Here is a 14,634-nt window from a genome sequence, read left to right as displayed (position 1 = left end):
CAGGCAAGCAGGCATGAGGGTGGGAATCCCAGTCACCAAAGGGTTTCCTGCACCCTGCTTCACAGAGTAGCCCAGGCCGGGAAGAAACAGGGCTGCAGCCACTGTCATGGGGCCTGTGGGCGGCTTGAGGGTGGCCCGGTGCCCGCTGCACGGCACTGCTGAGAAACGCTGCACAGTGGGCACCCAGCAGAGCTGGCTCCACATGCCGGTACGGTCCCCTGAGGCCTTGTGTGTCTTGGCAGCTGCCTCCCAGCTGGCCTGCCCTCAGCGCTGGTGCCATGAGGATGTGATTGCAGGAGTCCAGAGAGCCCTGCAGCCACCCCAAAGCTCCTGGGCTTTGGCACGGAGAGGAGAGTGTTGCCTCAATCAGCCTGCAGCCAGGCCACTGTCAGGGTGCTGTGCAGAGTGTGGCTGGGTTTCCTGGGCTATCCAGAGCCTGAGCCCTCCAGGAAGCTGGAGACTCACATCCCCGGGGCCCAGGGATGGGGAGGACCCTGGAGTTAGGGAAAGGCGGCTAAGGTGCAGCATCCCTCCCAAATCCAGAGAGCACTGGATGCAGTCACAAGAGAACTGGAGTGCAGAAGCACCACTGGCCAAACCAGGAAAACCCAGAAAGAAGTGCAGTCACAAGAGAACTGGAGTGCAGAAGCGCCACTGGGCAAAACCAGAGAAACCCAGAAAGAAGTGGAGACTGGATGGCTGCATGGAAAGAGATTGCGTGGAATTACTATAAGGAAGAAAAATCAAAGGGGAGAAGGACATGAAAGATTAGAGGCCAACCCCAGAGACTAGAAACAGAGGCAGCACCTGGAGATGCTGGCAGGCGGCCTCCATAACTGCAGGGCCCAGCGGGTACAAACCTGGGGAAGGGAAGGGGAGATGAGGGGGACTCAGAAACTGCTGATGGGCCCAGGGGAGGACGAACCAGGAGGCTGCCTGACTTCCAGGCCTCCCAACCTGGGACCGCGGGGATTTCCCAAACCGGCCAAGCCTGAGCCGAAGGCAGAGTGAGGAGGCCATCTAGCGGCAGGGGCCGGAAGGAGGGGCAGGGGCAGTGCCCAGGAGGGAGCCTGGGGCTGGGGCAGAAGAGGAGGCAGCTTCTGTCCTCAGCAGGGATGCTGGGCACGGGGTGGAGGTGGGGGAGGGTGGGGGAGGGAAAGCTGGAGGAAGGAGCGAGGGAGGGATGCGCATGACCCCAAGGAAGAGAGGCAGAGCCCAGGTAGATGAATAATGGAGCCCCAGCATGTCTGGATGTCTGGCCTTGTCAGGGAGGCTGGGGTTTGGAGCCTCTGCTGGTGCGGGGAGGGGGCCAAATGGACTTACGGGGGAAAGGCAAAGAGATAGAACTGTCTGGCGTCTGGCGGGGAAGGCAGTGCTGGGCCGTGGGGAGCGGGTGGGATGGAAGAACGGGGAGTGAAGGGCGGGAGGGCAGAGCAGCAGCTTCTCTGAGGGGCTCAGTCAGCAGCCTGGTTCTAACACAATACACATAACTGGGATTGCTTTCTGTGCCGAGCTTCCCGCAACCCACGCGGAGGGGCAGGCCCTCTGAACTTAGGCGTGGGGGCAGGCTTTCCGGCCTATCATTATTTCACTGTGGAGGATTGGTCAGTCCACAAGGGAGGCGGCCCCTGATGTGCTCTCCAGGGTGTCCAGAGCTGTCTGGAGATGGAAGGGAGGGAGGGAGCCTCACACCATCCCTTGGGGCAGGGAAGTTTCAGGAAATGCCCTGAGTCACCCAAGCTCAATGCCAAGCCACATCTTCTCCCTGCACTCTGCCAAGAGGGAGCTGACCGCACCTGGGGGCACCCCACGTCCAGCTGTGCCCACGCAGAACTCTGTGCAGCTCAGGCTTTTGCTTCCAAAGCACACCCCGCCCACCTGCCCTTCGCAGAGGTGAGCTGTGTGCACACGCCACCTCCTGGTGGGCCCGCGCACCCAATCTCTCAGGCCCCAGGGTGGCAACCCCTGTGGCGGGCCTTCTGCACTCACCTGCATCTGTAAGGGGGGAGGTAGCGGGAAAGACGGGGGGAGGAGGAGGGACTGGGGCAAGAGGAGATGCCAAGGGTGGAGGGCAGGGTGGTGAAAAGGTTTGCAAGTGTCCCACTGAGCCAGGTCGCTGGTCCAGCCCAGCCACCACCCAGTGATGTGACACCACATGCTGTGCAGGTAGACACATCAAACAGGTCGGCCTCCTCTGGAGAGGACACGGGTCCTGTTTTTACTGGGAATAGGATAGGCAGCGCAGACACACCACCTGGAGATCCCCTGTGCTCAGCTGAGCTCCGGCTCCACTCAGGGGAGACTGCCAGGGCCTGGTCAAGTGGACGCTGCTCCTCCGGGGATCACGATTCTTCACAAACCATGGAAAAGAACAAGAAAGAGAGGTGGGATGGGGAGCCGGGGTCAACCTCCCCGAAGGGACGCAGACCACCAAGTGTTGTTAACGCTCAGCCTCTTATGCCCAAGACACGTCTCTTAAGATGCTCCTCTCCTTCTCTCCCCCACCACACGCACACGAAGTTGATCTGCAAAGGAAACTTCTGGAAACTTCCATTGTTTGAGGGCTGCGCTTCACAAGGGGCCTCTCCCCCTCCACTCCAATGGCCTGGGGTCAAAGGAGACTGTTTAACTTCACAGGGCCCCATTCGCAGCATCTGATGACTCCTCAGGGTCAGGATTTCCCCTCCACGTAAATAACCCTCACTCCCTCATCCTATGCTAGAGGAATTATTGTACATGAGTGGGATGGGGGATGAGAAGGGGAGGGCATGATCTGTCAAAAAAAAAAAAAAGCAGGGTTGGGGAGGGCCTTCAAATTTTATTTTCCTGGTTTAATTAGGACTTTCGAGATTTTTTTTTTTCACTTTTTCTGTAAAAAGTGAGGTGATTATAGACTCAAAGATTGCCGACTCCTAGGCACTGTGCCCTCTTTCTAGGAAGCCCCTCATTAACCAGAACACTGTTCCCCCAGGGCCCTGACCCCTTGGGCTGCGGCCCCTAGGACCTGGTGGCTCCTGTGCCTGAAGGCTGGTGGCCTGCTGAGCCCCCACACAAGGCCAGCTTTGCAAGGAGCCTGAATTCCACATTCAGCTCATCCCTGGCTCTGCACTTTGCTCTGATCGATCGTGGGGGTTGTGTGAGTACAGCTTCGCCCACTCGCCTGCCCCCCCACACACCCGATATGGCCTCTATATACCCAGCGCACACACTGACCCCCACTCTCTCCTCTGTGCTGGGGTGCAGCCCCCAGACCTACTTTGCCCATCCACCCTGACGCCCGCCCGCAGTTCACTCTGTACCTGTCCTTGAGCACGCCTCCATCCCATTTGCAGAGCTCTACAAAAAAAAAGTATTAATTGAAGCACAATAAAAGAGCACTATTTTTACATTTTTCTAAGGCGCTTAAAGCATTTCAAATACCGGTGCTTTAAGTTATGGTCACTCATAATTATCCTCGGTCCACAGAGGCTGAGTCTTTAGGAGGGGCTCAGTCCTCTTTCTTCAAAATGCAGGGAGAAGGAGCCTGCACTCTCAAGTCCCTGGGGAAGGAAAATTAAATAACAGCTGGGCAGCTGTCCCCCTCAAATGTGTGAACGACTCTGTGCTGATGACTGAAGCTTGGGGGGGGGGCGTTAAACTGTCCTTTAAAAACTTAAGTTGGTTTTAACTGAAGCACCTACCATTGCAGGGAAAGTCAGGGGGAAACACATGGGTGTACACAAAGCCGGGAGTAACTGCTGTTTCCACAAGACATGCGCTCCTCCCTCCCGCCCACCTTTATCTCAGGAAAGATTTTTCTTTTTTAAACTCGAAGCCTTCAGGTGAAAATAAAGCAACAGCAGCAACAGAAAAAAAAAATGTAGTCTTCTTCAGGGTTAACATCAGAAGACAAGCTTGTGCGGCTTTGGCCAATCAGATGCGCCCCTGGCAGCTATAATATAGTGCTAAAGGCAGCCTCTCTCACAAGCTCTCCAGGCTTGCTACCATTTAAAATCAGACTCTTTTTGTCTTTTGATTGCTGTCTCGCGACCCAACTCCGATGTGTTCCGTTATCAGCGGCCGGCAGCCTGCCATTCCAGCCCCTGTCTGGGTGGGGAGCGGTGGAGAGTGCCCCGCAGCCGCGGCGGGCAAGGTTATATAGGAAGAGAAAGAGCGAGGCAGCCAGCGAGGGAGCGAGCGAGCGGGCGAGCCGGAGCGAGGAAGGGAGAGCGCAAGAGAGAGCGCACACGCACACACCCGCCGCGCGCACTCGCGCACGGACCCGCACGGGGACAGCTCGGAAGTCATCAGTTCCATGGGCGAGATGCTGCTGCTGGCGAGATGTCTGCTGCTAGTGCTCGTCTCCTCGCTGCTGGTGTGCTCGGGACTGGCGTGCGGACCGGGCAGGGGGTTCGGGAAGAGGCGGCACCCCAAAAAGCTGACCCCTTTAGCCTACAAGCAGTTTATCCCCAATGTGGCTGAGAAGACCCTAGGCGCCAGCGGAAGATACGAAGGGAAGATCTCCAGAAACTCCGAGAGATTTAAGGAGCTCACCCCCAATTACAACCCCGACATCATATTTAAGGATGAAGAAAACACCGGAGCGGATAGGCTGATGACTCAGGTAGGGACCCAGCGCCCGGCGTGGAATGTGTGGCTTTCCGGGGGGTTAGGAGAAGCCCAGCACTTCCAGACTAAACTCTGTTTGCTCTTTGGGCAGATAGGAAGGTGATTTCACCCACTTCTTCCCCACCCACCTGCCCGCCCCCCATCTCTTCCTCTTCCTGGAGGAGAATGGAGGTCAAGGGTCCAGCTGGAGAAGTTTAGGGTGTGGTGGGGGTGAGGACGGTAACAGACGTGGTTCATTATGGCCCTGATTTGATGAGTCTTGCTAGAAACGGCCTTCCCCATCCTACTTCTGCCCTGGCTTGTAACTTGGGGAGACCTTCACTTGGGGGGTGTCGGCCCTTTCCAAGTCAGGAGTGGAAATGGAAGGAGAGGGTGGGAATCCCCCTCCCACAAACACGGAGTGGCCTCTGGGCACTGTGCAACGAACGTAGCCTTGGGCATTGGAGCTCAGGGCCCCCACGTTTCCCGTCGCCTCTGTGGTTTTCTTTCCCACAACAACCCCCACCCTACACCTCCCCACCAAAGAATTCTCAACTGGAAAAGCCAGGAGGCAGTTCTGACAAAAGGCAGGGGCTCCAGCGGCGACTCCGCCCGTCCCTGGGTCCCTGGCTGTATCGCAGAGCTGGCTTTGCGATTGCATGTCCGCAATTGTGCCCATCAGAGTGTGAACGTATTGATATTTCTTTAAGGATGCTCTTTCCTTCTTCCAAGCCCGAGGTACCTTAGGGGAGGGACTTAGAACTTATTGGCATTGCATCACTTTAGTTTTCAACCTGCTTGCATAAGAATTAAGAGAGAATAAATATTAGTGTGGGGGGAGGGGAAGCTAAGCAAAATATGAATTCCTCTCTCTCTCCCCACCTCCTTTGAGATTTCTGAGCTGCCAATCTCCCAGCCAATTCTAGACTTTCTGAAACTCCATGCACGTATAACTGAAGCCAGAAATGGGTTTCCTTGCAAATATAGGTCAACATCCTTTTTATTGCCCTATTAAAATATTCAAGTCCTACCTTTAGGGCTAGGTGCGCACAGCGGCTGATGGAGTGGCGCTGGTGGGGCGCAAGTGCAGGGGGAGGGTACGGACGGCAGGGAGAGAGGAGCTACCTCCGGGCCGCCCCGCTTCCCCGACCCGATTCCCAGGCTTGCTTGGGGCAGAGAAAGGCGAGGAGCAGGCAAGGTAGCCTGCTCCAGCTGTCGGAAAGGAGAGGAATGGGAAATGGTCCTGATTTCCTTGTTCTCCCTCATCTGCTCCCGACCACCTTAAATCTGGACCGCGAGTGTGGACGCGCGCGCCAGTGCCAGAGAGCAGCGCGATCCACAATTAACTCTGCACGGGCCACGGGGTGCCCGGTGTGTGCAGCTGGCTAGAGGGAGTTCTCCGGCTGGCCTGGGGCGCCCATCCTCTGGTCACCCTCGCTCCCTGCGGAGGAGGGGACTTGCCAGGGTCCCTCGGAACCCGATAGGAGGGAGGCGCTGCGGAGACAGCGGCGGGGGCGTGGACACCCGAGGTCCCAGAGCCAGAATGGGTCAGCTTCTGCCCTGGTCTGCGGGAGGCCAATACCACAGAAGGGGTCCTGGGCTCGCACCCCTTCCCAGGACTCGGGCCTTGCCGCCCTGCTGCAAAGCTGCAAGCGCGCAGAGCCGCGCAGCGAGGCAGACGCATGCAGCCCCACTTACTCCCGGGTTATCGATCCCCCGCGGCTAGGGTTTCAGTGCGCGCGCGGGGCTGGGCTGGAGCCGCCGGGCTCTGCCGCTCCACGCGCCGGAGCACAAGCAACGCAGGAGCTAACAGCAGCGCCGGGTTCGCGGTAGCGACCCTGGCGGCGGAGGCGCGGAGATGGGGGCGCCCGCGCAAGGACTCGGGCGCAGCGCGGGCTCCGCCGGCCTGCCCTGGGCCGCGCCCCCCTTCCCAGTCCGCCGCCTGCCCGGCCACTGGGCCTCCGCGTCCCAGCCGGAGCCCTCAGACAGGAGGCCTACCCCCGACCCCCGCCCACCCTGCCCGGGACGCAGGGCCCAGCGGCCCCGCGCCCGGCCACTCTCGCCGCCGCGCGCATAGGCAGCATTTGAACTTCTGACCTTCTGTCAACTTCCCTCAGACGAACGAAACGAAAACAAATACTTTTTTCCTTGGGCAGTGGCTATTCCCGTTCCCAACACAAAAGGAGGGGGAAGGACGGCCCAAGTGGGGGTTGGGTGGGGAGAGCCAGGCCGGGATTATCAGGCAGACCCCACAAAGGTCCCCTAAAACCGAGAGGGTAGGGGCTGGCAGTCTGTGAGGTACCCCCAGTTGATCCCTCCCCTACCTTCCTTCTCCCGATTCCAGGAGTTAAGGGTGGGGGAGGAAGAGATGGGGAAGGCGGAGGCTCGGGTGCTGAGGGCAGGGGCGGGGTGAAGGAGGAGGCAGGGGAGCCCCAGGCCCGCGGGAGGTTTGGGGAGCCTGCTCGGACGCCCTCATTTTAAATAACCACCTAGGCTCTGCCCCAGCTGCGTGGCCCTCCTCTTCTGTCTCCCTCCCTGTCTCTGGCTCTCTAATGTGACTGCCGCCCAAGTCCCTCAACCATGGCGAGATCGTCCCCAGTGGAACTTTCAGAGCAGTTCTGGAACGCAGGAGCTGCCGGTTAATATTAACCCGGGAGAGGAAAGCGCAGACAGACACGCTCTCCCCGCGCTGGCCTAGGGTGCCAGGCGAGGGTGCTGGCGGCCAGGGGGGTCCTAGGGGGCAGGAGGCCCGAGGGCCGGATCTGAAGCCTGGAGTAGGGTCCCGAGCTGCCACACTAAATAGATTTCCTGTGCGCTCTGGGGCCGCCAGGAAAGACGCTCAGGTGTGGGTTTGGGGAGGGGCTGTTCCACCAAGCGTGGGGAAAGGACAGTGGAGAGAGGTGCCTTTTGGGGGCTGGGGCTGTTTTGAAGTTGGGACGCCCCCACCCCCGCGCTGGGGGAAGCCCACCGGCTGCTGGCGGTGACAGTCGGCGCGGCTCGCAGATCAGGGAGCTGGGCAGGAGCTCAGGCGTGGGGAACAACTTGGCCTCACCCGACACAAAGCCCGGCCCCGGCGGCCCTGCTGGGCTTCACGGTGGCTGCACAGAGTCGGGCTTGATTCGCGGCACACGACCCAATGAATTAATAACCGGCCTGGGCTTCCCGGCTTTGCCTGCGACAATCCCGCCCAGCGCGGGCGGAGGAGAGGCCGCCAGCCGAGGCCGCACGGAGCCCGGCCGGGGGAGGGCTCGAGGGGCGGGGGCGCCAACTCCGGCAACCCTCGGCCTCCGCCCCTCACCCGCGCAGCCACCTCCCGTCGCGGCCCGGCTAGGCCCGGGTCTCCCTGCCCAGGGTCCTCCATGCCTGCCCAAGTGGCGCAGTTCCCAGAGCTGGGGGCCGGGTCCTCCTCAACCTGCCGCCCTTTCCCTGGCTGCCCTCCTGGGAAGCTGTTTAAAGCTTCATCGGCGCAGCCCCAGGGGAGGGAGCTGCGGTGGGCTTGGGGACTTGCATGGGGGGTCCGTGTGCGTGTTGGTGGTGTGCGCCTGCGCGCAACGGGCCTCACATCACAGCTCTAAACTGACCCTGGTTTACTGATTGATTTTCATGTAAAACGCGTTCAATCCTCAAGATGACCTCACTCAAATTCTGCCCTTCCGAGTTTTTTTTCTTTAACTGCTGGCAGGCCCAGAAACCTGCAGGCACTGACCTGTTACCAGGGCGGCCCCCAGCCCTACCCCACCCCCAGTTGTTGTATGTTTAACTCTACAACCATATTACTGGTTTTTATTGCTGCCAGATACACAGGACTTTTCCTGTTGCGCAATTTGTCACGTCCCCTTAAAGCGCGGCAGCAGTGGGGCCAGCGTCCTCGCCCCACCCTCTCGAAAGAGTCCCCCCACCCACGCTACAGTTAGGGCCCTGGACAGAAGCTGTCCTTCCATCGCGACAACCAGACTCCAAGCAGAGCATCCTTCCAGACTGGAGGAGGTTAGAGGTCAGCCCCGCCCTCTGCAGCAGTCACCTTGAAATTGCCTCTCGGCCTCCACTTGGCGCAGCTTCTTGGGGGATGCCACCATCGTCATCTGTGCTAGTTCCCCCTCTTTAAATCCCGTGTCCCACCAGCAGCAGCAGGATAAACATCCGGGAAGCAAGTCAGTGCCCCCACAAACACACACAGTGGATTCAACTGCTTTCTGTCGCATCCTTATCTGAAAGTGACCCAAGGGAACCCCCACAATCTGAGTGTCAGGTAACCCCGTCTGCATCTGCCTAGTCAGTGCTTCCTGATTCCTACCAGGCAACTTCCTGGGAGACTCCCCAGGCGGAGGACTGGGAGACCTCGGGCCTTCCTGGCTCCCCTCCCCCTCCTCTCAAGCCCCTCCCCCTCCCTCCACCTCTTCAGTTTGCTCTTCAAACTTGCTGGACACCATTCTATGCTGGGGCCAAGAAAACAAGAGGGGAGGAAGGGAACAGGTTAAAGAAAACAAGAAACACAATCAGACCACAGAAAAGCCAGGCAGAAAAGAGTTCCACGGGCAAAAAGAATGTGGCTGTCCAGATAAAGAATGTCTGTCCCGGCCCCAGCCTGTGCTGCAAGTGGTAACTCACCTAGCCGCCTTCCACCTAGGCTCCCGACCACCCTGCAGCCCCGCCAGCAGCTTCTGGCCTCCCCTCTGCCTCGGATAGGGTTAGGGCCTGAGACAAATAAATGCAAGGCCTTCAATTCTCCAAGAAACGCGCAGTGCATTTTTCTTTATTTCTGGGAACTTGCACCCAGGTATCTGTCAGGACTGCTGTGAGGGATTCTATGCGGAGAGAAGGTGGAGCCTTCGCAGGTGGAGAAAGGGGCCGCAGAAGGGGGGGCTGGAAGTGGAGGGCAACGTGGGGGCGGGGCGGGTATCCCAGAGGGTGCCCCTGGAGGGTCCCGGAGTTGATGTCTGGAACATGCAGGTCACTTGTTTCAGAGAAATTTTATTTGCTTCTTAGGCCCCGCTAGGAGCATCGGCTGTTTCAGGACCTGGAGAAAGGCCCTCAGCTCTACTCTGAGAGGACGTGCTCCTCCATGCTCCTCCGCAAATGCTGCCCCTCTTCCCCAGCCCGGGGCTCAGCTCTTCCGTGTGTTTGGGTCGTTCCAACCCCCGTCTCCCCACCTCTCCGCATGGCCCTCGCGCCTTCAGACTGGGCAGGGCAGGCTGACGGAGGGGCCGGGAGGGGTGGCGGCCGCCCAGGCTAACGTGTCCGTCGGTGGGGGTCCCCTTGTCTTCGCAGAGGTGTAAGGACAAGTTGAACGCTTTGGCCATTTCGGTGATGAACCAGTGGCCAGGAGTGAAACTGCGGGTGACCGAGGGCTGGGACGAGGATGGCCACCACTCAGAGGAGTCTCTGCACTACGAGGGCCGCGCAGTGGACATCACCACGTCCGACCGCGACCGCAGCAAGTACGGCATGCTGGCCCGCCTGGCGGTGGAGGCCGGCTTCGACTGGGTGTACTACGAGTCCAAGGCGCACATCCACTGCTCGGTGAAAGCAGGTAAGCTGGCCCTGGACCCCGGATCCGCCCCTACGGAAGGCCACTGGCAGACCCCCGGCTTAATGGCTTAATTCAAGGGAAAAAGAAACGTGGGGGGAGGCTGAGGGCCAGGAGCAGGGGCACTGGGCGATGACTGCGTTTCCGCGGTGGGAACCTGCCCTGTGAGGTGCCGACTCCTCGAACTCACCCCTACCTTTGAGGCCACAGAGCCCAAAGTTCTCCATGACCCGAGGTGGGGTCCTGTGACTTCCTGCCCGCTTCTGCAGGGGGTGGGAAAGCGTGACTGGGGGAGGGGCGCTAGGCGCTTCCAGGCGAGGGAAGGCAGCCCTGCGCGGTTAGCCAGGTCTGGGCGAGCTCCTTCCTCTTGTTTAGGGCTCAAGAACCAACTGCCCCCACCGGCTGTCCCAAGCGCAGGGGCGTCTGTCCTGCCCCGGAGCCCGCGTCCTGGCTCCTCCCCGCCGGGCGTCCGTGGATCCTAAGCTGCCTTCGCTCACTCGCTGAGCCTTTGGGGAGAGGCCTGGTGGGCGGCAGTAAACCCGGGGGTATCCAGCATCTGGAGGCCGCGCGCCGGGAGCCTGCGTTCCTATTGGGAGCCGGGCCGGGACGCCCTGGGCGGCGGGCAAATCCCGGAAAGCCGGCCCGAGTCGGCGTGAGGCTGCCTTCTCTGGGCCTGCAACGCCACACGCTGTTGCTGGCGAGGAACAGCCGTAGAGGAGGCGCCATCGCGCGCACGCGAACCTCAGGCCTGGGGCTGTGTGCACAACGCTCTCCGCCGCCCGCGTAAATTGGCACGTTTAGCAAAGCCGTTCACGGTGAATTTCGGGGAAACTCTGCCTTCCTCACCCCGCTTCCAGGTTTCCCTGCTTGTCTCCTAAATTCCAAGTTAATGGCAATATGTTAGTAGGAAAACACTTTAAAGGTGTCAAGGCACACTTGTAGGTAAAGGCAAGCGTGGCTTCTCGTCCCCACAGAAAGCAAAGGCGTGGAGCGGGGGCGGCAGGGGCGGGTGTGCGGCCCAGAGAGCTCCGGGCCGCAGGGAGGCAGGAGGCGGCACCCCCACCTCGCGGCCTCGGCGGCGGCCCCTGGGCCCAGGGCGCTCCCTGCGCAAAACCTCCTCCCCGGCTCCCTGCCCTCGGGGTCCCCCTAGCGGGGGTCTCCGGAGGCCTCCTTCCAAGTGAGCAGCGCTAATCCATCCGCCGGATCGCGCCGGGAGAGCAGAGCCGCGGCGCGGGAGCCGCTCATTGGCATTCTGCGCACACGGGCGGGGGCGCGGGGCGCAGTGTGTCAAGCCGGGCCGTGCGACTCGACGACTCGGGCTAGCCAGCGCCTGGGGTCACATTCCGGGGGGCTACGGAGGGCCTCCAACGGCCAGCCTCGCACTTCATGTCGGAGAAACCGATGAGAAGATTAAAAGCCCCCTGTAATTCCAGCAGGAAGATTCTTTCTGGCAATCTCTATTTGCAAAAAGCATGATCCCAGAGATTGGAATGCAAAGAAGACGGCCCTCCCCGCCCTCCTCCCCGGCCCCCTGCGCTCCGCCCCAACTTCAATTATTGTCCTCGGGACAGTGAGCCTCAGAGAGCGACAGAGGGCTCGAGAAAGCGGGTAGCCAAGGGGCCTTGAGACTCGGAGCTTCCAGCGCTCGGAACAGGCCCCGCCATTTAAAATTCAAATACACATCTTGAGTGCTTGGAAGAGAGGCCTGGCTGTGCAAATAGTGCTTGTGAATTGCACACGGGGGGGTTTGCACCTGAGCAAATAGGGAGGGGGAGGCCCGCGAGCTGGGGAGAGAGTGAGCTGAGAAAAGGGAGGGGAGAAAATGGAAGTGTCCGCTTCCAAGAGTGTCTCCTGTTTATCCCAGAAATCACAATGACAATGCTGGGCCCTTTATTGGATTTTAATTAGAAAATCCACACAAGCCTCGGATTTTCACACCTCGGCCAATCTCTGGAATGTTTGTCCAGTTGCTACAACTACTGCAGCTATTTTTCACTCCCCGCCCCCGCCCCTCCGCAGGCCTACGCCGAGACGCGGCAGGGTGCTGCGGGCTGGAGGGCCGGCGGGCCAGGGGTTTCCGCCGCGCAGCCCGGGTGCTGAGCGCGCGAGCAGGCGCCGCGCCCCGCGCCGGGGCAGGAGGGAAGGAGGGTGCGCCCGGCGCCCGCGGGAGCTCAAGGAGGCTTCCAGAGGAATCCAAGTGCAGAGCAAACACCCTCTGGATGGATTCGCGGCGAGGCGGGGTGTGTGCGGAGCTGGGGGTGGGGTTGGAGGAAGGCGGAAGGAAGGAGTGTCACCGGCCTCTGCAGGAAACGCCAGCCAACCTCTGTCACGGCCAGCCCAGACTTAGAGAGTCGTTAAGGAATGTGCCTGCGTCGGAATCCTGTCCCTGGGGCGGTGGGGTTGGGGGAGGGAGGTCTGTGCGGGACTCACCTGGAATCAATCGCCCCGCCCAGCGCTGAGCGCATCCCTAGCCTAGGCGCGCGGGCACCAAGTGTGCGCCCTCCTCCCCAAGACGCGCCTCCGTCTCGGAACTCAATGCCCTGTCCTCTCTTCTCTCCCTTCTCCTCACCCGCAGAGAACTCGGTGGCGGCCAAATCGGGCGGCTGCTTCCCGGGCTCGGCCACCGTGCACCTGGAGCAGGGCGGCACCAAGCTGGTAAAGGACCTGCGCCCCGGGGACCGCGTGCTGGCGGCGGACGACCAGGGCCGGCTACTCTACAGCGACTTCCTCACTTTCCTGGACCGCGACGACGGCGCCAAGAAGGTCTTCTACGTGATCGAGACGCGGGAGCCGCGCGAGCGCCTGCTGCTCACCGCCGCGCACCTGCTCTTCGTGGCGCCGCACAACGACTCTGCCGCCGCGGAGCCCGAGGCGTTCTCAGGCGCGGGGCCGCCTTCCGAGGGCGCACTGGGGCATCGGGCGCTGTTCGCCAGCCGCGTGCGCCCGGGCCAGCGCGTGTATGTGGTGGCCGAGCGCGACGGGGACCGCCGGCTCCTGCCCGCCGCTGTACACAGCGTGACCCTACGCGAGGAGGCCGCGGGTGCCTACGCGCCGCTCACGGCCCAGGGCACCATCCTCATCAACCGGGTGCTGGCCTCGTGCTACGCCGTCATCGAGGAGCACGGCTGGGCGCACCGGGCCTTCGCGCCTTTCCGCCTGGCGCACGCGCTCCTGGCTGCACTGGCGCCCGCGCGCACGGACCGCGGCGGGGACAGCGGCGGCGGGGACCGCGGGGGCGGCGGCAGCCGAGTACCCCCGCCCGCGCCAGGTGCGGCCGACGCTACGGGTGCGGGGGCCACCGCGGGCATCCACTGGTACTCGCAGCTGCTCTACCAAATAGGCACCTGGCTCCTGGACAGCGAGGCCCTGCACCCGCTGGGCATGGCGGTCAAGTCCAGCTGAAGCTGGGGGGCCCGGGGAGGGGCGCGGGAGGGGGCGGGGCGGGGCAGCAACAGCAACGCAAAGCAAAAAGACACTCGGAAAAGGCGCACGAACCAGACTGAGTTATTATAATAATAATAATAATTAATAATAAAGTAGGACAGTCCAAAGTAGACTCTAAGGAAACAAGGACCCCGGGAAGTTTTGTTGTTGTGTTTAGTTGATATATATTTTTTGAATTTTTTGGTTATTGTTTTATTTTGGTTATTTTTTCCTCCTCTCCTGGCTATTTATTTGGTATGAATAGATGTTTTAAATAATATGAACCGGACCTTCAAGAGCCTTAAATAGTTTGTTTCTTGGATAATTTATTATGATCATGTGAACTGTACTCACGGGGGAAAGATTATTTTGTGAGGCCAAGCAACCTGCTCAGAGTCTATTTTTCTACATGTCCCTCGTCCCGGCTGTCAGAAAGCAAACCTCTGTCCCCGCCACCCCTTCCTTCCATCTCCTGCTTCTCAGCAAGTGCAAACTCAAACGTGCTTCATGGGGGTCCACAAATTATATTTTTATACACAGAATTGTAAATTAGATTTTTTGAGAGATCAATACTTAACTGAATTACATTTCATTTTTGAAATAGTGTAAAATATGAAAATATATTATTTTAATTTAACTAGTTTCCGATGTAACAGCCATCTCCTCTGTTGTCTTTATGGTTTCATATTCCCTTTGTATTCACCATTTTGCCACATTCTTGGAAGCCAAGACTGTTACACACACACAACACACACTTTGCTTTGCTTTTTTTTTTTTTTTTTTTTTTTTTTTTTTTTGACAAACTGGAAGAACTCTGTTATTTTTAACTTCAAAGAATTTATTAGAAAATAATATTTTTTAAAAGCGCACATAGTGATGAGCCCACGAGGATGGAGCCTGCAGTTTGTACAGAGAAAACAAAAGGATGTTTTTGCATTAATAAATTGAGAAATAACTGCTGTAAATTTACTAAAATGTATTTTTGAATATTTTGTAATAGTTTTATAGAAATAAAATGTGCCATGCACAGACCGCTTAGTATCTAATAACTAAGAATCCCTGTTGCAGCCCTCTTTCTTTTTTTTTTTTTTTTTTTT

At 59.2% G+C, this 14,634-nt stretch overlaps 1 protein-coding gene across 1 annotated transcript; it reads left to right on the top strand.

Annotated features, from left to right (window-relative positions):
• The first annotated feature begins 4,158 nt into the window (after positions 1 to 4,158).
• Positions 4,159 to 13,551, top strand: SHH (sonic hedgehog signaling molecule). The gene is made up of 3 exons (XM_023225522.3): positions 4,159 to 4,603; positions 9,856 to 10,117; positions 12,690 to 13,551. The coding sequence occupies exons 1-3, from the start codon at positions 4,295 to 4,297 to the stop codon at positions 13,514 to 13,516; spliced, it is 1,398 nt and encodes a 465-aa protein (XP_023081290.1). The 5' UTR covers positions 4,159 to 4,294; the 3' UTR covers positions 13,517 to 13,551.
• Positions 13,552 to 14,634: the final 1,083 nt, after the last annotated feature.

This window comes from Piliocolobus tephrosceles, chromosome 8, assembly GCF_002776525.5.
Source record: "Piliocolobus tephrosceles isolate RC106 chromosome 8, ASM277652v3, whole genome shotgun sequence".
Classification (NCBI taxonomy): domain Eukaryota; kingdom Metazoa; phylum Chordata; class Mammalia; order Primates; family Cercopithecidae; genus Piliocolobus; species Piliocolobus tephrosceles.
This window is presented reverse-complemented; position numbering and strand designations above follow the sequence as displayed.

What these genes read in the sequence shown, in the direction of transcription:
- SHH (XM_023225522.3), top strand. Translation starts at nt 4,295, where the DNA reads ATGGGCGAGATGCTGCTGCTGGCGAGATGTCTGCTGCTAGTGCTCGTC. An exon ending in CGGATAGGCTGATGACTCAG is followed by an intron (nt 4,604 to 9,855) that starts GTAGGGACCCAG and finishes TTGTCTTCGCAG; the next exon opens with AGGTGTAAGGACAAGTTGAA. An exon ending in CCACTGCTCGGTGAAAGCAG is followed by an intron (nt 10,118 to 12,689) that starts GTAAGCTGGCCC and finishes CCTCACCCGCAG; the next exon opens with AGAACTCGGTGGCGGCCAAA.